This window comes from Silurus aristotelis, assembly GCF_946808225.1.
Source record: "Silurus aristotelis genome assembly, chromosome: 17".
Lineage (NCBI taxonomy): Eukaryota > Metazoa > Chordata > Actinopteri > Siluriformes > Siluridae > Silurus > Silurus aristotelis.
Window position 1 is genome coordinate 1,097,465 of NC_139590.1, and position 23,689 is coordinate 1,121,153.

The following is a 23,689-nucleotide window of genomic DNA, read 5'->3' on the forward strand; positions in this document are numbered from 1 at the left end:
TGACAGAAATACCAGCCATGTGTTAAATTAGCTTGTAATGTTTATGTTCTTATATATAAACTTATCGTTTAATTGGTAAAATAATTTAATTAATTCAATTAAACATTAATTCATCTAACTCGTTTTTTTTATTTTTTATAAGTAATATCTGTCAGAGCCGCTTTCTGGATCACAGCGCCTCCTGCTGGCCATTCTGACTAACAGTTTAAAACCTACAAATGAGTGAATGGGAATTTCGGATCCTTTTTTACGGAGTCACTTCGTTGGAGTCGACTCACTACAAAGAGTCGATTCTTGTGAGCCTCCTAAATGGCTCTTTCTAAAATGTAAGACGATTAATTGTTCTTGGGTTTATGGTTTAAAATTCCTGTCTTAGTTCCAAACACTAAAATGGATCTTATTGAGCAGCTAAATCAAATTTAATTACATTAATTTATGGAATTGGGAAATCTGTCAGGAATATGGGTAAATAAGTCTATTCTGACTCGGATCTTTCAAATGAACACACACAGTGGAAACAAAACAAGCTGCACTAACCCACAACTAGACACAAAAAACAGTTTAGTGCTAGTAGCTTGCGTTTTGTGTAAAGCGCTTTGGCCCCACCCACTTCCTTTACAGGCGGTCGAAATATGTTCTAGAGAAAAGCTGATTGGATGAATGCACAGTTGTGTTCTAAAAGTATAATGAAAACAAATGGGTTTAAAAGGAATGACCGGATTTACATTTTCTGAATTCCGCATTTTTTCACCGCATTTTAAAAATGAAATCCTGTGCTGAGATGCTTTTCTGCTCACCGTGGACGTCAACAATGTACGCTTTACTTAATCACAAGCCGGTTTATTTCACCAACCATCGACTGTTTTTGACTGTGTTTCATGCTTTCTTTTTTTTTTTGTATACTTTTCTGATTTCACCTCTACAGACTGTTATTTGGGAACAGACTTCCCGTCTGGTGTCAACAACCAAATCTATGTCACAGTTAAAGTTTCAGATGTTTCTGATGTTTGATGTGAAGAACTTGACCTGCATCTGAATGATGTTATATACAGTGATGTTGCTACATGAGTAGTTGATTAGATAAATGCTTGAATGGCAATAAAGTGGACAGCGAGGGAAAATGTAATATATGATCTGTTACAGTAGCCACGTATTTGTAATAATAAACTGTCGGCTGATAAAATGCACCGGTGTGTTAAAGTCGAGAGGCTCGGTATCGACTCTCTGTGAGTGTCTTTGTGATTTTACTGCTTTAATCACATCAGCATTGTCTGGACGATTCCTCCTGATAACGATTCCTTCACTCATTTAGTAGCATAATTTTTAGCGTTTATTTCACCCTCACGTTTTTTTTCCTCCCAAACATTTTCATTTGCCTCTCATCGCTTCCCGAAAAAAAACAATACCTTGTTTCTGTGACTCATCCCGCACTAATCTCGTGCCCGTCCAATGAAATGCGCTGTACACCACTTAAGCTCCGCCCCCTGAGCGTAGCTCTTCCTACCCACAAAGCAAACTGTTTGTGTTATAGCGCTATATTCATTATCATTAATCTGATTACAAATGCAAAATGTTTAGATAGCTAGCTGCTCAGAAAAATGATTTATTTATCTCAGAGAATTATTTACTCCAGGAAACGATTTGCCTCGAGGTGTGATTTAGATCTATGTAATAATATATTATTATAATTATACACACCTATTAAATAAAGTATAATCAAATGTGACCATAAGATCGCCATTTGCTTTTTTTCTTGAACATCTCATTCCACATTTAGGCTCCATTTGCCATTATAAGAAGCTCCTCTCTCCTGGGAAGATGTTCCTTTAGATTTTGTGGAGTTCGATTCCGCTACAAGGATGATAGTAAAGTGATGAAGGTAAGGAGGTTCCTGGGGTGCAGTCAGCGTTCACGCTCTTCTCAAAGGTGTTCAGTAGGGTTGGAGCTCTACAGCAGTGAGATCTTCCACACACATCCAAACCATGTAAAGCAGATCTTCATGCTGGAACAGGTTTTGGGTCTCCCAAGTTCAAGAGAAGGAAAAAATGACATCCCACATCTGAAGACCTCTGATACAATTGTATGTCTCTGACTTTGTGCTAACAGTTGAGAAATGACACGTGTGGGGAAAGTCAGCTGTCCCAATACTTTTGATCGTAAAGTGTTTATTTTAGAAAAAAGAAAAAAACATGCATTTCAGACAAAATGTATAATAATGATTGTAAATAGTAATGCCAAATAGGATGAATAATGATTTTATTCATAATTAATAATCTTTATATCATATTATATTAGAAATTAGGGCCAAGTGGTGTTAAGGTTGTATGTTTGATTTATTTTGTATTTTTATTGTCATTTTTTTTAGATTAGAAAGGCAACGCCCCACCTTCAGCTGTGATAGAAACCGTGTTCTCACTCTTTTGTTTTCACAGGTTTTCATTCAGAATGTGTTTTATATTCGACATTTTCACAATAAATACTGCATTTCTCTCATTTCTGCAGAATGACAATAAAAATCAGCACCTAACATTACTTGCATAACTAACTATAGGCGCCTCTGGTACAGTTAGTCGGGGTGCATTTCGGCAGTATCCCAAACGCCTTTCTGCTGCCTATCTGCGCGCCCTTTCTAACGCAAATGACGCCATGTTTTGCGCGAGCTACCTAGTGCACTTATAAATCACATAGGACGTTATTTGCAACGCGGCCCTTGTACGTCCTCCCACCCCTCCTCTTGTGTCCTTGTGGTTCAGAGAAGCTTTACTATTATATCTAACTTGCTTGACCGAATTTGAGCTCGCGCACGCGTACGACCAATCAAATCATTTTGAATGTTAAGTAACGGTTCGTAGGACAACACGATTGGCCAGGTTGCCTGTCCGTCAAATTAATGAACCAATCACAGAGAAGAAGCGAACGGCGGGGATTGGTTGAGTTGATTTTTCGCTTCTTAAACCCTCTCTGCTTAAACACTATCCAACTTCCAGGTTTGGGGGGGAGAAAAAAATATGAGCGAAAATCTTTAGCAGGATAAATATGATTTCTTTCCTTCTCATGATTCGTCTGGTTTGACGGTGATTCCGATACAATTCTGCAATGTTCTGGTGTCACAGGGTCATCTGACGGGGAACCATTTGTTCAATATGGAGGATTTGGAGAAAAACAATTGCTAGTCGGCTAGCCTAGCTTAGCTTGGCTTCGAATAGCGTAGCAAAGCATAAGCTAGTGTTAGCTTCGCTAGCGCGCTAATATTTCACTACGGAAGAGCTGATTAGGAATTGGGACGAAAAGCCCGTCAGGTAAAAAAACAACAACTTTTTATTAAAGAAAAAAAAAATTGTGGTGTCATTTTACATTGTTTCTAATTGATGCAAAGCATGAGGCGAGTAAAATGTTTAAATATATAAAAAGGTGTCTAAATGAATATAGTCGTTTACAGGCAGAGGATCTGCAGCAAAAACCTGCTAACATGCACAATGTAGCTGAGTGGGAAACTGTTTACCTCAGGAAATGATTTACCCCATGGGATTATTTACCTCAGGAAATTATTAAATGATAAATCGACTTTCCCTCATAATTATTTACCCCAGTTATTTTTTTTTATCTGAGTTATTTACCTCAGAGAGTTATTGACTTCAGATAATTATTTACCTCAGGAAGTTATTTACCTCAGATAATTATTTACCTCAGGAAGTTATTTACCTCAGATAATTATTGACTTCAGATAATTATTTACCTCAGGAAGTTATTTACTTCAGATAATTATTTACCTCAGGAAGTTATTTACTTCAGATAATTATTTACCTCAGGAAGTTATTTACTTCAGATAATTATTTACCTCAGGAAGTTATTTACTTCAGATAATTATTTACCTCAGGAAGTTATTTACTTCAGAGAATTATTTACCTCAGGAAGTTATTTACTTCAGAGAATTATTTACCTCAGGAAGTTATTTACCTCAGATAATTATTTATCTCAGAGAATTATTTATCTCAGAGAATTATTTACCTCAGAGAATTATTTACCTCAGGAAGTTATTTACCTCAGAATTATTTACCTCAGGAAGTTATTTACCTCAGGAAGTTATTTACCTCAGGAAGTTATTTACCTCAGGAAGTTATTTACCTCAGGAAGTTATTTACCTCAGATAGTTATTTACCTCAGGAAGTTATTTACCTCAGAATGGAGGGACTTTGAGAGGAGAATGATCCAGAACTGACAGGAACATAATATTCAGTCCGGTCGATGTGTCTTTATATCAGCGGTACCAAAACCTGTTCCCCTGAAGTACCAAAGATCAAACTTGGTCTGAGCACTGAAAATAAATAGTGCAGTATTCCAACTATATGTTGAAATTAAGATTTCATAATTCCCTGTTGTAGTTGTAGTTCAGTAAACAGTCCAATTTATTGTACAATAAATTGTTAAACGAGTTAAATTTCTAATTTAGCAATTAAAAGACCTCTAATTAGAGGCCTAAAGCTGCTTTTTTTTCTCTGAACATTTTTCCAGAATGCATTTAACCCTCTCTTCATTTATGACATAGGCCGGATTCAAGGTTACCACCGGTCAACTTTGTCCTGCAGGACCTTGTTTACACGTCTCTGCTTTATATGGAGACGTTAAACGTCATCATTTTAACTATTAATTCATTAAGATTTTTTGTACTGTTTATTTATAAAATGTAGAACCTGTTTCCAGAAATAATTCGCTTTTAGCATATACAGAATTATTATTTTCATTATGGTGATCTGTTTTACACAATATACAAGTTTCTTAATTATTGAACTTTCTGACCGGCATGTAAACATGAGGAAAGATCTGATATGTGTGATGTTCTGATCATTATTTTATTATCATCAAACCCTAAAATATTGCCCTGTTGTGAGGTTTGGAAAGGCCTGGTCGTGAATCGAGATATAATGATGTTAAAAAATGCATCATGAATTTTTGGTAAAAAATGTTTTTTGGTATTTTATTTGTGCTGTCAGCAAAACCCTCCTCAAAAACGAGGAACGTCATTGACTTGAACACTTCTTGTTAAAACTTGTACAATTCTAAAGATGGCTTTTTTTGTTGGTAGATATTTATTGAACATTTATGGAAGGAGTCTCCAGTGGCAGTAACTTTATAATTGAGTGCAATTTTACACCTTTTTAACTTTTCGAACCTTTTTTCTCAAATTTAAAAACACTTTTTTATCGTCATGGAGGCCGAGAGTGCGATCTGTTATTTATTTATTTTTAAATTCACTTGTAAAGCACATGCTAGTACAGAAGGCGTCGCTAATCAAGCAGTTTTGGAACCCAGTGGTTAAGCTCGCTGTATGTGGCGTCTAACTTTCCCGCCTTTTTTCTTATTCTTGTTTATCTTTCAGCATGTGGATGGTGGGCGAACATGGAAGGATCGTATAGAATGAGTGTGAGGGAGCTGTGTGAGACAGATGATTTGGCTACGAGTCTGGTGCTGGACCCGTTACTTGGGTTCAGCACCCATAAGATGAACATAAGGTAGGTTTGGTACTGCACGTGCACACACACACACACACACACGCACGCACGCACAATAATATGAACAGGGCTGCAATTAGGAATAGATCACGTGCACTCATGATATGTAAAACTTGTAAAAATATAATTATATATCTCTGATTTTGTTAAAGAAGTTATTAATGGCAAAAGTTTATAACTACAATCATTTGATATGATTAAATATGAACATTTATAATAAATAATTTATTAAGTATATATTATTTTTTTTTATTATCTAAAAACAGACTCCTTAATTATGTTTGTTTGCTTGTCTATATGTCTGTCTGTCTGTCTGTTTGTCTGTCTGTCTGTCTCTCTCTCTTTTTTTTCTGCCTGTGTGTTTGTTTGCCTTATTCTGTCTGTCTATCACTCTGTTTATCTGTCTGTCGCTCTGTCTGCTGATCCTTTTGTCTGTTTATCTGTATTTCCGTCTGTCATCCAGAAATTATAAATTTGTTTATAAAAACATTATTACAAAATTTTATTTATTTAATTACTCGGACCCTCATTACTGTAATTGGACGTTTAGACGTTATTTGTCGTTATTTGTCTGGTTTTAATTATTGTCAACTTCTGACAAAACTTCAAACAAGGATCATGCCGTTTTGGTTCCGGGTTTCTCCTAATAAGTTAATCTACAGCCTATTATGTTGTAAATAGAAAGAATAATGTAACTAATATTTTTAAAATGCGTGAATAAATCCAACCCCTCCCTCATTTTCCATGATCCGTGACCGACACGGGAGTATCTTGGTGGCAGGGATTTAAATATTGAACAATATCTTGAAATATTCTGTACGTCTTAATTTATTTGCAATTTTATAGGTTTAATGCTACAAATTTTTTTTTCTATAGACGAGACTTGATTCATATTTGATTATGTAAATGTTTAGTCGGGGACACCCCTAGAGCTGAGCTTCTGTTTTCTTTAAAGATTAAAACATCATGCTCACCTACAGGCAAAGCGAGTATAGATTTGACCTTTGAACTCCTGTTAGCTTGTCTACAGGATTATCTTTATCAAGTCAGTCTGCTGGTCATGTGATCCGTTCAGGAGATCAGTAGAAAAGAAAACATGTAAATCATTATGTTTGTTCCAAAAGTTCTGGCTTGTGGAAGAGTTGACCAAGTCAAAAGGACGTTCCTGGCTGAAATGTCTTTGCATATGGTCACGTTTACATAAGGTGCCATGTCAGAAAACATCATTTCCAGCAGCTTCAGTTAATTATTGTGTACAATTATTGTTTGTTTATTGCAGTTGCTATGGAAATGTAATTTGGGAATTTCATGTACATATTAAAGTTAAATAAGTAAATGAATGATTGTTCTGATGTAATGTATATCCACATACAAACGCACCAGTCGGTTTGTGAGGATATTTTTTTAATTAAACTGGTCTGTGGAGCACAGTAGAGACCCCTGTCCTACACTGTACCTTTATAGGAGTGCTAAAAAAAAATAAACTACTAGCAGGTTGTTACATTACAAAATATGTCCAAAATATATGTATATCTTTACAAAATTCATTTAATGAAAAAAAAAAAAAAAAGCCATTATTTTGTGTATTGTCCATGCCCACGTTGGATCTAAATCTGATTATAGATTAAAATATTTTGGTTGGTTTTGAACTGAATAGTGATTTGGGGTGTGTGTGTGTGTGTGTTACTTCAGTCCTCTGCCAGAGATCCGGCGGTGGAGCTACCTGAGGGAGACGCTGCTGCGATTCAAGCGCACTCGGGATTTCCAGGCCACTTACGATGCCCTGCTGGAGGGCGAGTGGACAAGCGAGTACTTCAGAGACCTCGGGTCGCACCGGCAGGAGCTCCTGAAGCAACACGTGAGTATAAAAACCCTGCCTTGTCCGATTGCCTTTCCGCTGTGGGGCTGTTTTTATTTTATTTATTTATTTTTTATTTTCAACAATTACTATTTCAGACGCGCTGCTTCATGTAAACCTCTAAGGTGAGTCCCCACCTTAGAGGTTTATTTTTATTGTTGACTAAATAAAAGCGACGTCTGTGTTTATGAGGTCGCTGGGAATAGTGAGAGGTGTGTGTGTGCACGCCTGTGTGTGTGTGTGTGTGTGTGTGTGTGAGTGAGAGAGAGAGAGAGAGGGGCTCAGCACCTCTGGGTGTGAGCATTGCGACTGTCTTTCTGCACTGTGCAGCCGCAGAAAAACTCGCGGAAGTGGCGGAAAAATCAAGCCTTACAGATGCTACAGGTGTAGGACACTTTTCCGAGCTGTGTGTCAGAGTGAAATGACTCAAGAATTAAATTTTGACACTGGTTAGCTTTTTGAAAATCTAACTACACCCCGCACGTTTTTAGTGATTTTGTGAGCGATCTTTGTGTTTGCAATGTTGGAGAATATAATAAAGGTTTGTATGGAGAATCGACGGTGGTTTGTATTGTATACTGGTGAATCTCTGCTGTTAGTTGGTGCCACGGGTAATAATCCTCGGGTGCACTTAGAAGCGCGTCGCTGAACAGCACACGGGAGAACGTGGGATGAGCAGCAAAAGCATAGAATTAACAACGGCAGGATCGGGGGAATCCGGGATGCTCTTTGGGAAGAAAAGCGCACCTGGTGAGAGAGTTGGATGGATACGCATGAGCGATAACATCGACCGCCGTGAACCAACATATACCAACAATAACGGACGGTGAGAGTGTGGAAGTGAGGGGTTTAAATAGGAGCTGGTTATGAGTGCTAAATGTGCGCGATTAAAGCCGGGAGGCGTGGCAGGTGGTTTCCTAACAAACATGTACGTACATTTTTATAGCATGCCTTCATCAAACAAATCGCGGCAACGCTGTTGTGTAAAAAAAAAAAAATCAAACACGTGCATGTACATTCTCATTTAATAACGCACATCATGTACATAAAGAAATTTCAAGCACGTTAATATATTGGTTTTTCGTTTATCTCGATCATCGGTTATCACAACGCTTTTTGGCGTCCCCTAGGCCCTCGACATAACCGGGTTTCACTGTATTTAAAAGTTTGTAATGGAAAAATACACAATATCTACCAAAGTATACCTAAGCATAAGATTGGTATGTGCTTTTTTTGAACATATTCCAAATGTAGTCCCCATTTACTGTTATAATAACCTCCACTCTTCTGGTAAGATGTTCCTCTAGATTTTGGAGTGTGTTTGTGATATATGGAGATTCATTTATCCACAAGGGTGTTAGTAAAGTCATTTACCGATGTAGATAAAGTGAGGAGGCCTGGGGTGCAGTCAAGGTGTTCAACTGGGTTGAGTTTAGAGCTCTGTAGCAGGAGATCTTCCACTTTCAACAAATGTAAAGCATATCTCAATGGCTTTGTGGACAGGGTCTTGGTCATGCTACAACAGGTTTGGATTTCCTGGTTCAAGTAAACCGAACATTTAATGCTACCACATCCAGAGACCTCCTATGCAATTGCGTGGATCGGAATATGTGCATGCTTCAGAAAGAACCACAAATGGATGGGGAAAGGCGGCTGTCCCAATACTTTTGTCCAATTGTAAAATTGTCTGTAAATTCTCAGTATTTATAAAGTTATGAATAATAGTTAAAAATCAATTTTCTTCATTCAATTAATGTTACTTTTACACAGTTTTCTACGAAAAGTGTTTTATGGTGTTTGAGAGACATGTGCATGTTCCTTTTGCAGAAAACTCAGTAATGTAAATGTCTGAACATTTACTTTGACCGAACAAATTTATAAATGTCCAGATGTTCCACTTTATTTTACTGAAAAATCCTCCCTTAGCATGAACAGCAGCTTTACACACACTCTGCATCCGGCAGACACTTCTTTTGTCCAAACTTTCAGCTGAAATACTTTTCTGTGCCTCTTATAAAACTTTCTAAAGATGTTCTTCAATAGTTGGAGATTTCTTTCTTGTGATCCAGTTCATCCGAGAGCAGTTCAATAGGATTTAGGTGCGGTGACTGGGCAGGTCGTTCCATGCTAGAAATCACTCCAGACGACTGTTTGCTCTCAAAATAACGCTTACAGAACTCGGACGCACGCTTCGGTGTATTGTTGTCTTGTATGGAATTTCATGGTGTTGAAGTATGGAAAGGTATCCATGTTGGATCAGTATTCATTTCATCCAGAATAAGTCAAAACAACCCCAAACCATAAAGCTTCTACCACGTTTGACTGTGGGGGTGAGGCAGTCTGCTAATAAAATCTCTCCTGTTGTCTGTCTTGCACAAGTTCTTTTGTTAGAGACAGAAATGTCCCGTTTGGACTTCACAGAACTTTTTTTCACTCATTCACTGTTTAATACTTTTTGGGACATGTAAGGTGTATTTATGCAGAACTATTGGCACCAATAATTGGTTAGAAGCGATGTGATTCCTGTTGGAGTGTTTTAGAATGTTTACTTCGATATATATCGCATTTATTTATATTTGAACGTCTTGATTCTCTTTAGATGTACCGCTATCTCACCGCCTTCCTATTGGACAGTGGAGTCCAGATCGAATCATGTGACCGCTATTCCTCAGAGACCAATGGAGCCAAAATCACAGCAACGAGAAACTGGTAAGACTGGTATTAATAAACACATAGCGAATAAGACAGAAGGTGTGCTGACTGAACTGCTCGCTAATTTCCATGTGTGTGGTGGTGAAGGTCGGTCGGCGAGCGGGTGGAGGTGCTGCAGGGCTGCATCGCCGAGCTGAGTCCCACCGACAGCGCCGTTCTCCGGACCGGCGTAAACGATTTTAGCGTGATGTACTCGACACGGAAGCAGTGCGCTCAGCTCTGGCTCGGTCCGGCTGCCTTTATTAACCATGGTGAGCTGATGTAAACCGTCTTTTCCTCTCTCTCACACATAAAGCGAAGCGGACACTAAAGTTCTGACACTGGACATTAATGTTATATAAACAGTTTCCATAAAGTAAACGCAGCAGTTTCAACCCTTCAGCCCAGGGATCCCTAAACTAGAGGATAATAATTTTAACTTTCTTAAATGGTTGATTTATAACAGAAAGTCACATAGGACTAAATACATGAGTGAGAATAATTGAGTTTAAATAAACTAATCGTTTCCCATAATCTGCTCTACATTTCACTGTGGAGGGACTTTTTGAACACACTGTATTTGTATTTTGATGTAATTTGGCTATTAAATGCACTAAATGGGTTTATTTTTCACAAATATTTTTGTGTGCAATTTCAGCAATAAAGAATTAAATTCTTCTAAAAAGAAAAACAAATTACAAGATACCCGTCTTATTTTCTCTTATTTATTATTACTCTTTATTAAAGAAAAGGCACTTGTTACCCGATTTATCGATGGTAAAAAATCAACAGAATAATCGATTATTAAATTAGTTGATAGCAGCAGCCCAAAAACATATATTCAAAATTACATTTTCTAAAAACGTCAGGCATTGTTCAGAGGGTCGTTCCAAATGTAGTGGCTTTAGTTTGGGAACGCCTGTTCTAGAGTGTTAGTAGTTCAGCTGAAAATCACAGGTATAATAATGTACTTGTACACACTTCTGCTTTTAATAAAAAATATAAACAACAACATCTGACCAGTCCATAATTCAGTACTGCTGTGTTATCAACTAAATTGTTGTTGTGTTTTTTTGTGTTAATTTGTCTTTGTTCTCTTGCTTGTAGACTGCAGGCCGAATTGTAAGGTAAGTTACCAGATGTTTATTTTTTGTCCTGATTTGTTTATTTTGGATGTACAGAGCCGAAATAGACTTTTTGATCGTGCCCCACCCCATTTTTCTCTTTATCTCTTGTTTAATCTCTGGTGTAGACAAGAATATTCCAGTTTAAAATACACCTGCAGCATGTATAGTCTTTTTTTTTTTTTTTTTAAGAATATAAAACAATGTTTCTTTTTATATTAAAAAATTCTACAAATGGCAAAAAACTAAACAACTCGACTATTTTTGTGTCAGTTTGTACCCGGGGATAAGAATGGAGCATGTGTGAAGGTCGTCCGTCAAATCTCACCTGGGGAGGAGATCACGTGTTACTATGGCGACAGCTTTTTTGGGGAAGACAACGAGATGTGTGAATGTTGCACCTGCGAGAGGTGAGGGAGTCCCGGAGGGGTGTTGATATTTCAGACCTTTGTGTTTATTTTTTTTAACACTTTTTTTTTTTTTTCTAAGTGCGTTGAGATTTTGTAAGATTTTCTTTTGATGTCGCTTTTACTTCTTCAGGAGAGGAAAGGGGTTCTTCAGGCACAGGCTGTCTGCGCTGCAAGCGTGGGAAGGCTCGAATGATCCTCTAGGACAGAAGTACAGATTCAGAGAGACGGACCTGCGGCTTAACCGAGAGAAAGGGAACAGTACTCCAAGTCCTTTCCTCCCAGTGTCTAACCCAGGTAAATGACCCAGTACTTTTTTTTTTTTTTTTTTTACATAATCCCTTACCTTGGCTTTCAGTTTCCTATCCTCTCAGTCTTCACTTTGTGTTTTAATTTATTTACTTTTTATATTCTTCTCTCTGTCTCTCAGCCTGCTCTGTGAAGAATTCCCAACAGATGAAGAGAAACGCCCCTACAGTGAGCAGCAGGACAACAAAGACCAAGAGGTGGAAAAGGGAGGAGCGAATCAAACTGGCTGAGAGGACGCAACGCAACCACTTCATAACGTACTTGTCTCTTTACAACCTGAAGGATTTGAGTGTCTGCTTGTACAGTCACAGTGTGGACTTCCTTCTAAGCTGCAAGGATTCCACCAGTAACGAAAGAGCCTTTCTTCAAAGAATCGAAAGCGTGAGACCAAAACTGGAGAGCAGAGCGGCATGCCCTGCGTCTCCTGCCGACAACGAGCTGATTAGAGCCAAGGAAGGATTAGACGTCTCTGACAACGTATTGAGTAACGCAGAAGAACTGAACTTGAAGCCCTTCACATTGACCTCAGTTCCGAGCGACCCTGCAAACTCTAAACGCCAGGAGGCAGAAACCAATGCCGTAAGAGTCGTTCATCAGATGGCCATTTCATCGCGGACCAGGAATATGCTTCGATCCCGACTCCGATGCTCCGGAGCCTTCGACCGAGGTAAATTCTCTTGCTTAAATAAAAAGGCGGTCAAGATCATACGGCAGACATCTAAGCTGCGCGTAGGTGCGAGACGTCACGCTCAGCGTAGAAGAGGTGCTGTCAGAAAAGCTGGTCCTCATAAATCACACTTAAACAAAACCCGACGAGAAACAAACAGCAAGTCATCGCCGGCGATCACAGAGGAGAAACAAGGCAGCTTTGGGGATTCTCCCCAGTCCATGGCTGACACCGAGAAGCGCATCACTGTCTCCGATGCTGCTAGGGAAGGGGATTCAAGCTCCCCGAGTGCATCGGAGATCTCCGGGGAGCTGCAGAAAAAACACATCCCTTCTGTCGACTCTGGCTCTGGCATGCTCGGTGTTAGCATGACTCCCCTTTCCTCCAGTCATCCGCCACCACCTCTTCCAACTTCCTCACCATTATCATCACCTCCTCTTCCTTCAGGTTTGACGCATTATGTAAAAGTCAGTCTGGTCAGAATGTCAATCCCAGGAGACCAAGCAGATGTTAAGGCAGATCAGGAAAGAGCAGACAGTGGAGAAAATGCAGATCCAGCACCTCCGACAGCTGTAGAGAAGCAGATCCCAACGTGCAAACGAAGCAAAGGTATCTCAAGAGTTGGTTTTAAGAAAGGGGTGAGGGAGATGTACTTTACTCCGAGCGCAGACCGCTTTTTAAAGGTGACGTGTGACATCGAAAGCAGTGGAAATGCTGTTGCACAGGTGACACCTAAGGGTAATAAGATAAATACCGACAGTCAGGAAAAAGAAATTAACAGCGACAGTACGGCTTCAGATTCTTTTGAGAAATCTTTGGTAGAAAACAACGAAATGGTGATCGATTTAAGGAAAAGCGGACAGATGCCAAAATGTCAAACAAAACAGACTGAGACAGGTGCATCTGAGGAAAAGGATCAGGAAATTCATAAAGGTAAGCAGGGTCAGGTAACTAAGCAAACCGAACACACTGTACAAAATAAATCAGATCTGTTGTGTTGTGGAAACAAAACGGTCGTCCTAAAAGAAGCTAGAGTTTTTCTGTCTGATATTTTAAAAAGCTTGAGCGGTGACCTCGTTAGTCAAGGACCGGACAGTAAAGCAAACCATAGTATAGTTATGAATTCTTTGCGTCAAGGCGATTCGATTAAAAGAATAATATCCCTTACTGGTCCCCCAAAATTTGCTTTAGAGCAAATTAAAAATCACCCTGCAATCGCAAGAGTAACCAACCAGCGCAGTGTGCAGATTATTTCAGAAGCCCATCAAGGTGCAAAAGTGGCAAAAAAAAAAGATCCAGAAATTATTACAATTTCCTCAGAGTCCCTCTCCCCTCTAAAAGGTGGTCTGGATCACAATTCTCAGAGCAGCATCCCACTAAAGAAACGGGTTTTCCGGGAATCCCTCGAAACCGATCCCGATCAAGACGCAAGCATAACTACAACTACAACAGAGGCTCCGTGTCCCAGTAATATTCTGGAGACCAGGCCAGAGTGTCGGTTGCCTGCGACAGAGACGACTGATGATGGAGCTCAGACCTTAACTTTACAATTGAGCTCTTCTTTTAAAGATGAAGGGTTAGGATCAAAAAAGACTAGGATGTGTAAAAACTTAGTAGCCAAGAGGCTGCAGCAAAGAAAATGTCTTCGAAACACTCAGGCTAGATCAGCACAAACCCCTAGTAAGATGCTCAGAGAAAAAAGTAGCACAGGTAGCCTGTCGTCAGTGAATCCCCCAGAAACCAGAGTAAATATGAGTAGAAAATGCAAAGTGAAATCTGAGCAAGGGAACAGGGTGCAGTGTATTAATGCGGGGAACGAAATTAATAAGGATGTAAGAGAGGCTGGCCAAAATTTAACAGAGGAGATTAAGGAAAATGCAAAAAACACGGAAGCGGGCACCTCGTCAGCTTCGGATTCTTTAGTTAACACAGAAGATGAGCAGAACCTTAATTTCAGAATACGTTTAAAAAGGAAGAGGGGGAGAGAATGGGAAATGGAGAGTGAATTCAAGGGGGAAGGTGCTTTGGTCGAACCACTGAGTTCAGAACCACGTGCCGATGTCATTGATCCCTTCAAGGCAATTTTGGATTCTGTTGCTATATTAAACCTGGAAATGGAACGTATTCGGAGTCATGGAGAAGCGGACAAAAGCGTCGGCCTGGAACAAGCCACTAAGGCCGTTCAAGACGTTTTGGAACATTGCCAAAAAGAAAGTAATTTTAAATGCAGGAAAAGGCATAAAAAGATAACCGCTTCTAGCATTAACAACGAGAAGCATGCTAGCAGAAATGAAACCACTGTTCAAGGTAAAAAGGATTTTCATGAGGTGCTCGGACAACAGAGTCAGATTGTAAGGCATCTCAAAGTTGAAGCAGATAATACGGACATCAAACCGCTACCTCTGCTCCGGTTGCGTCGCCGGCCCGAGGGCAAATGGGAGGTGGACGGTGAGGAAACTCAGATGCAAGATGGAATCACGGGACCGGGAAATTCTGTACTAAGGGACTCACGAGTTCTGTCATGTTTCTTTCCTGACAGGATGCCGTCAGGAGAAATGGCTTTCAGCAGAATCAAAGAAGAAAACCTTTCTCCTTGCCAGCATCGGATAAGCAAATTTGACAGGTTTAGAGAGCTCTCTAAAGGTGCGGTCTCTTCAGAGCCTTCCCTACTGTCCCTATCACCTTTATCCCTAAATTCTCCATATCACGAAGGACTAACGGAAATCGCCAATCATGCACGAGTTGCACAAGAAAGAGTTGAGAATCTGGAGAGCGAAGACTTGAGCGAGGTTTGCTTAAGTCACAACTTGCTTCAGATCAACAAAAGCCTCTCTAAACTTCAAGCCATGAGCCAACAGCAGCCATCCTGTGCACCTGCTAACATCAGTGCAACTACCTCTTGCCAGGTTCAGTCCAAACCTTTGTCTCCTCCCAGCTCCCCTTTTACCACCGAATGCACCTTTCCGAACTATTCGGAGGACATTTTAGATTTTCACTGCTTAAATCTTGACGGCTACGATCAAACACACGCACAAAACAGCCTCCCAAATTCGCTTACCGACTACTGCGCTGGTGAACCGCATAACACCGGATCTTTTAGTAGTCCGTTCTCTCAAAGCCCAGCAGACGGATGGGATCCAGAGACCCCTTACCTCGGCTCTCCAAGCCCAGGGAGTAGCTTTAGTACTCCAGAAGACCTGAGTTTTCCCGATCTCGGGCTTGCACGATACGACATGCCATCGTTAAACACCGATTACTCTTCCAAAGATAAAGCATTTTGTCCCGCCACATCGGGTTCGGCTGCCGTCAGAGATACGGAAAGGAACGCATACTTTTTTGAGAACACGTCAGCAAAGCGCAATGTGATTTTTCAATCCAAGGAAGCTTCTTTAACTCCACTGATTTGTGTGGCAGACAAAACATCAGGTAACCAGAGAGACTTGATCATATTTAACACATCCTCAAACTCTAAGCAGCCTGTCCCCCCTGTGGCTTGCTCACAGTCTCAGGATAAAATGCATTTCCTTGACAGCTCGAGGAGTTTGTCAACCCAGTCAGACTTTGGTAAAATTCAAACTAAGGACAAAAATAACGATCTGCTCAGCTTCGTTAGCTCTACTAATAAATCCCAGCCTATGGTTTTGAGTCAGTCCATGCCAGGTTTTTATAATGCTGGATTACAAAGCAACCCTCTTAAACCCTTTCACTCGCTTCATACAGGAAACAAATCCACCTCATTCTCGGAGTTCCCAGGGCCTCTCAACCTTGGAAATATGGTTTTCCGTGGCTATGAAAAGAAACCTACGGCTTTCCAGAATTACAACAGTTTGATAAAAATTGAAGGCGGTGGATACGGTCATAATGTTTGTAAAGGTGACGCTAAATTTGCTTTGAAATCTCAAGGCAGCAAGTCTGAACTTACCGACTCCGTTCCGGGGCCATCGAGTTTACGCAATCACAAGGATTTATCCTCGGAGTGCTCTCAAAGCGCATATTTGCGATACTCTGAAACCTCAAGAAGAGATACAAAGACTGTTCCACCAAATAAAGGACTACCTAAAGCACACCCACCGAGCGATCGGATTTACCCAGTTTACTTTCTCAGCTCTAGCAAAACCACAACAAACGCCATCAAGAGCATGCCTTTTGAAAAGCCTCGCAACACACAGGTTGACAATTCTGTCAGCTCTGACATTCCTTCAACGTTTTTTCATAGCACTCAGAGTCACAGCATACTCAACAATAAACACCTGAGGCAGGATAAACCCCACGCCGTGGTAGCCCCGAGTCAGAGCTCTCAAGTCTCAGCTCAATTAGATCGAAATCAGCTTTGTTTCTCGCACTGTGATCCCTTAGAAGCCAACTTCAGCGCTTCGCTGTCTCCCGCCGTTTCCCAACGCGGCAGTCCACAAGTGAGCTACAGAGATTCCATCACTCAGGAGGCTCCCACACCCAAACCTCAGCCATCGTCCTTTATGTGCAATCAGTCCGCTCACCCGTCTTACGTTGTGAACTTCACCGGCGATCACTCGGTCACCCTGAACTACAACGATGGCGGCGAATGTTTGAACTATTCTTCATCTATGCCCACGAATTACACGTACCATTGCCTCATGGAGCCTTCCGGAACCCAAGGAAGGCTTATCGTAGAACCGTGCGGTCCCTCGACCATCACGCATTCTCCTTCAGTAGGCAGCTTTGTGGGCTCTAAAGGCATGGCACAGATGAGCAAGGATTCTCAGCAGCACGGGCAGTCCGGATGCCATCCGGTCATTTCCCATCACTTCCCGCCGTCTCACTCGCAAAGCGCCTCTCTGACCGACCGCAAGCCCAAGAGACTGCGGCTGGTCGTTACTGACGGTACAGTAGATCTGGACCTGCAGTACGCGGACTGAAAAAATAAATAAAATCGCTATTTATTAATGACAATGCAAATAAGTTGTTTATATGTAAAAAGAAAAGACGTACTTTTAAACTTGTGCTTAGCATTTATGATTTACGATAAGCTTCTTTTTTTTGGAAAAAAAAAAGAAAAAAAAAAAAGAAATAATAATTACACAAATATTTAAAACATTTCATTGTCACCCATGATGAATTAATTGTGTAGAATATTTATGTATGAACTGTAGCAGTTTTCATATCGTAGTTAAAAAGACGGCCACATGATGGGGATGTTTTTCTGTCTCGTGGATCGAAATGTTTATTTCATACTGGTGTGTTTTGAAGCTGAGGTGTAGGCATAGGGCCTGCAGGATAAACGCTTACACTCGATAACGGTAACGACACATGATTTGTCCGAGTGGCTCTGTTCTTGGAGGACCAAGACGGGGAGCATGTGCTGTGTTTTTATTTATTAATTTTTTTCTTTTAATGTACAGTACAGTGACTGTCAAAAGTGTGAACGCCTAATTCTTGAGGGTTTTTGAGAGACACATGCATGTAACAAGGTAATTAACAGTATTAAAATTGATCAAACTGTCACCTTTAGTCAGGAGGTTTTGGATAAAATGCATATAGCTTTGTTGTGTCCACTCACGTTTTTCCTTATATTTGGAGAACGTTTAATTATATAACATACAGACGATGAGCCGGAGAGTTCTGTAAGCGTTATTTAGAGAGCAGACGCTGGTCTGGAGTGTAATCTCTCATGGAATGACCTGCCCAGTGACCCCACCTGAATCCTACTGAACTGCTCTGGGATGAACTGGAAATCTCCAACTAGTGTACATCTTTGGCATGTTTTATAAGAGGCACAGCAAAAGTATTTCAGTTAAATGTATTGAAAAAGGAATGAAGTGTCCGGATGCTTAGTGTGTGTGAAGCTGCTGAGGGAGAATTTTTTTAGGGTTTTTTTTGTTGTTGTTGATAGTTTTGTTTGGTCTAAAGAACTCTAAACTCAAGTACATGACCTAGTTTGGTGCATAGAAACAAAAGGAAACATGCATGTGTCTCTCAAACACCATAAAACACCCCACTTTTTACAGCCACTGTAGTAGTTCATGGTAACACATTTTAGTCAGCTGCTCACATTTAAGACAGAAGTAGCCAAGTGGCTATTTTAGTTTGGTTATTATTATTTTAATGCTATTATTTTTACCCCTTTTTTTTTTTTTTTTTTTTTTCCCCCCCCTTTGTTTTGAACACACGTTATAATTTCTCATGACATACTTACACCTTAATTAGTAAACAACCTAAAGCCTAGTGCTAAATAAAGCATTGGCAGAACTCTGGTCAGGTCAAAGTCTTTAAATTAGAAATTCCAGAATATTCTAAAATTTAACGTTCTGTCGTAAATCTCTCGACGTTCGAGTATTCGGCACTTCGGTCACAAGGTTAGAAAAACACGCAAATAAAAAAAAAGCACTTCGCTGTGGTTTTTCTGAAAACCAGTAAGAAGTGTAAAACTAAAACACGAAGGAGGGGATCAAGTGTGAAAGCAGATGCCGATCTCATTTTTCATAATTAAAATCAATCCTGGTTTGGAAAAAAATTGTGCATGAATTTCACACACATTATATACGAAATCTTTACGACGGATTTAGTATCTTTTGAACGTCTCGCTAAGTATTAGGCTGGTTTTTTTTTTTTTTTGGAGTGGGGGGTTTATAATCTCCCACCCTGTAGAGTAAATACAGTTATTTACAAACACTTTATTTACACACCTTTTTCACACATTCTTCATATTTCACTGTAATTGTTTGAACAGTATTTATGCTTGATACATTCTTGAATTTTGACGGTACTTCGGGAGAGACGGACAGAAAAGCAGAAACGTCTCAGTGACGCGTCACCACTCGTACATGCTCAAAAAAGGTTGGACAAAAGAAAAGGAAAAAAAAAACAACGTCTGCATGGAGTGTGTGTGTGTGTGTGTGTGTGCGCGCGCGCGCTAGGGGCTGATTTGGGATCAGACTGTTTTTAAAATAACTAAAAAAATCAAAAAAAAAAAAAAAAACCAGGGCACTCGACACTAATTTGTAATTCTTTTTTATTCTCCATGTGCATGCTGTGTATGGTATATAATCTCCTGTGTGTTAGAGACTGGAAGAACGCATAAACATTTGTGAAGTTATACATTTTCTACACATTTCAGAGTTTTGACATGAAGCTGATGTTTTGTGTGGTCGTGTTTGGCGGATTTTATTTTAATTTTTTTCCTCAGTGTACAAAAAAAAAGGCCAATATGATATATTTATATTTATTTCAATATGCTCCACACATGGTGCTTTAATATAACTTAATGTTTTGATTGTACTGTATACAAATATTTTATTTCCTTAAATATCTCTAGGACCTCAGCGTTCTACATGATTTATTTTCTTCTTCATTCTTTTTGTCCTCTGTCTCTACTGATCATCTTTATTATAGACCGTTTGTAAGTAACACACTTAGATTGTCTTAATTACTATTCCACTGTAAAGACATGAAAATGATATAAATAAAATGTTTGTCACATAATCTTTTAAGAAAAACACAGTCTAAGGCACGTCTTTTGTTGTTTTGTATGTTTAGTTTTGTTAGTAAGCAGTAAAGGGTGATTTTTATTACAGGATAAACATCATAGCGGGGATACTCGAGGATGTTTCAGGGAGAAAAGAAAATGTTATAATAATATATTGCTAATGTTACTGGATACACACTGCATAGTTTAAAGTTGATATACACCTGATCATGAGATTACTGTGAGCTTCTTTATAACACCACAGTCCACATTTAGTCCTCATTTGCTGTTATAATCAGCTCCTGGGAAGATGTTCCTCTAGATTTTGTGGAGATTCATTCAGACACAAGGGTGTGAGTAAAGTCAGGTACTGATGAAGGTGAGGAGGTTCCTGGGGTGCAGTCTGTGTTCACCTTCATTCCAAAGGTGTTAAATAGGGCTGGAGCTCTAAAGCAGGAGAACGTCCACATCTTCCAACATTTTCAGTGGTGTGAAAAAGTGTGTGCCCCCTTCATGATTTCTTATTTATTTGCATGTTTGTCACATTTAAATGTTTCAAATCATCAAACTAATTTAAATATTAGTAAAAGAGAACACAAGTGAACACAACATGCAGTTTTTTTGGTCAAGCAGCGGTTTTGGTCTTGGAACTCTGCCATGCAGAGCATTTTTGCAGAGTCTCTTTCTCATGGTGAAGCCATGAACACTGACCTTCACTGAGGCGAGTGAGGCTGCAGTTATTTGGATGTTGTTGTGAGCTCTTGGATGAGTCGTCACTGTGCTTTTGTGGTAATTTTGGTCCACTCCTGAAAAGGTTCTCCACTGTTCCATGTTTTTGTGATTTGTGAATAATGGATCTCACTGTGGTTCACTGGAGTCCCAAAGCTTTAGAAACGGCTTTATAACATTTTCCAGACTGAAGGATCTCAATTACTTTCTTTCTCATTTGTTTCTGAATTTCTTTGGATCTCAGCAAGCTGTCTAGCTTTTGAGGATCTTTTGGTCTACTTCACTTTGTCAGGCAGGTCCTATTTAAGAGATTTGTTGATGGTGAACAGCTGTGGCAGTAATCAAGCCTGGGGGTGTGGCGAGAGAAATTCAACTCAGGTGTGATAAACCACAGTTTTAACAGGGGGGCAAACACTTTTTCACACAGGGCCATGTAGTTTTGGATTTTGTTTTCCCTCAATAATAAAACCCTTCATTTAAAAACTGTATGTTGTGTTCACTTGTGTATCTTTTACTAATATTTAAATTAGTTTGATGATCTGAAACATTAAAGTGTGAAAACATGCAGAAAAATAAGAAATCAGGAAGGGGGCAAACACTTTTTCACACCACTGAGTAATATATCAAATTTGCGGTTCGGTACAAACCTCGTTTTTAAAGTCACAGTTCAGTTCATTTTCTGTACAGTTTGGGGGAAGAAATGAACCATAAACTTGTTTATAATTTTTCATTAATCCAGTTTATTATTTTTAATATTTCATCAACATTTGAACAGTTAAATTTTTTTAAACAATTATAAATAAAAGGCCTGCTTGGTTTAATAATATATAATAATATAATTTATAAAAACAAAATAGAAAAAAATTTATTAGTGCAATACGCTTTTTATTATGATTAAATTGACTAATCGATTAAATCGGCACAAATTAAATACAAATTAAATATTTGGAAAAATTTAATTAAAACGTTTATATTTGTTAGACCACATTTGGGTAATACAAGTGTGTGTGTGTGTGTGTGTGTGTGTGTGTGTGTGTGTGTGTGTGTGTGTGTGTGTGTGTTTTACATGTAATATTGAATTTTCTGAAGACATGATCTATTTTTCGGTATTTACATCTGCTGTGTTAATGAGGGACCTTCAAGAGCATTACATTGGAAAAACAGCTCGTGCTTATAGAAAAGAATAATCAGGGGAAGATCTACCAGTGTTCCTCCTCAAACTGGATTATTTCTCTATAACAACAATCAACAAGAAATGATTGAGGACTGAGATGAGTGTCAGAAGTGTAAGATGATGTGGAAGTGGGAGATGATGTGGGAGTGGGAGACGATGAGGGAGTGGGAGAGGATGTGGGAGATGTGGGAGTGTAAGATGATGTGGGAGATGATGTGGGAGTGTGAGATGATGTGGGAGATGATGTGGGAGTGGGAGATGATGTGGGAGTGGGAGAGGATGTGGGAGATGTGGGAGTGTAAGATGATGTGGGAGATGATGTGGGAGTGTGAGATGATGTGGGAGATGATGTGGGAGTGGGAGATGTGGGAGTGTAAGATGATGTGGGAGATAATGTGGGAGTGGGCGATGATGTGAAAGTGGGAGATGTTTGAGAAGTGTAAAATTGTTAAGGAGTGTGAGATGGTGGTGGAGTTTGAGATGATTGAGGAGCGTGGAATGATGAAGGAATGTGAGATGAAAGGGGACGAGTATGAGATGATAGAGGAATGTCAGATGGTCTACATGGTAATGACGATGGATGAGAGTGAGGTGGAGAAGTTCATGAAAGTCTGCATGATGATCGAGGAGTTTGAAATTATAGTCACACCCACACACTGCTGTGTGTTAAGTGATGGTTCCTACACACGCTGTGACTGATTTTCCCCTGCTGGTAAGTGTGTGTGTGTGTGTGTGTGTGTGTGTGTGTGTGTGTGTGTGTGTGTGTGTGTGTGTGAGAGAGAACATGTGTCAATTCAAATTACCCATAATGCATTGTTCTTCACTATTCTTGTCTCTTTGATATTTCTGTCAGTACGTCTTTCATTGTCTCTTTTTTCTTTCCTTCTTTATGCTTTAAAACATTGAAAAAAAATTATTTTTATCTTCTTTTGTTCTCCTTTTTTTTCAGTTTTTCACTCCAGGGATCTTCTCAGGGATCTTCCTCTTCATCTGTTCATAGCTTCATCGCTCATCTTTCTCTGTTCCGGACCCAGTTTTCTCCTTTTTCAGTGGAGAGTAAAGGGTTAACCTCGAAGCAAAGTGGGCCAGCTTTTTCCATATTGAGGACACTGTGTGTGTGTGTGTGTGTGTCTGTGTGTGTGTGTGTGTGTGTGTGTGTGTGTGTGTGTGTGTGTGTGAGAGAGAGAGAGAGAGAGAGAGAGAGAGAGAGAGAGAGAGAGTGTATATTTGTCAGTATCTTAAACTGGTGTACAGTGAATAATCAGAATCATGAAAATTCTCCACTTTATTAAAAAAATCTAAACAAAACAAACAACAATTGTTCCTGAATATATAATTATATATTATATATTGTTATATATTACACAATTAACACACTGGTTCTTCAAAAAAAAAAAAAAAAGTGCCCCCCATATTATTTTATCATAGAAATTACATTAAAATAAAGTCTGTACAGCCGAATAGAAATGAACAGAAAGGAAAGGGGGGGGGGGGGGGGGGCTATGAAAGAGAAAAGAAACGACCCAATGAACAAGAAAAAGAAAGCGAAACTATGCTCTTTTTCCTTTTCCTACTTTAATTGGTTCATTTCCATAATTTCATTTCCTTTCACTGTTCATTCTTAGCTTAATTCATTTGCCCGCTTTTTAAAAAAAAATTGTATTTAGATGTTAGAGATGTTCCTCAATGTCTGAGTTTTTCTTCTGAATCAACAGTTTCCTTCAGAACCGCTGTGTGTCTGTTTCCTGATTATTACTCCGTACTGATGCACCAAAAGAC

The 23,689-nt window shown here is 39.4% G+C and overlaps 1 protein-coding gene across 1 annotated transcript; it reads left to right on the forward strand.

The window, feature by feature from the left end:
* Positions 1–2,916: 2,916 nt before the first annotated feature.
* On the forward strand, positions 2,917–20,038 carry kmt5c (lysine methyltransferase 5C). The gene is made up of 9 exons (XM_083566818.1): positions 2,917–3,299; positions 5,378–5,510; positions 7,203–7,368; positions 9,968–10,077; positions 10,168–10,331; positions 11,167–11,186; positions 11,457–11,593; positions 11,724–11,887; positions 12,021–20,038. Exons 2-9 carry the CDS (start codon positions 5,398–5,400, stop codon positions 17,459–17,461), a joined length of 6,315 nt encoding a protein of 2,104 aa, XP_083422944.1. The 5' UTR covers positions 2,917–3,299; positions 5,378–5,397; the 3' UTR covers positions 17,462–20,038.
* The last annotated feature ends 3,651 nt before the right edge of the window (positions 20,039–23,689 follow it).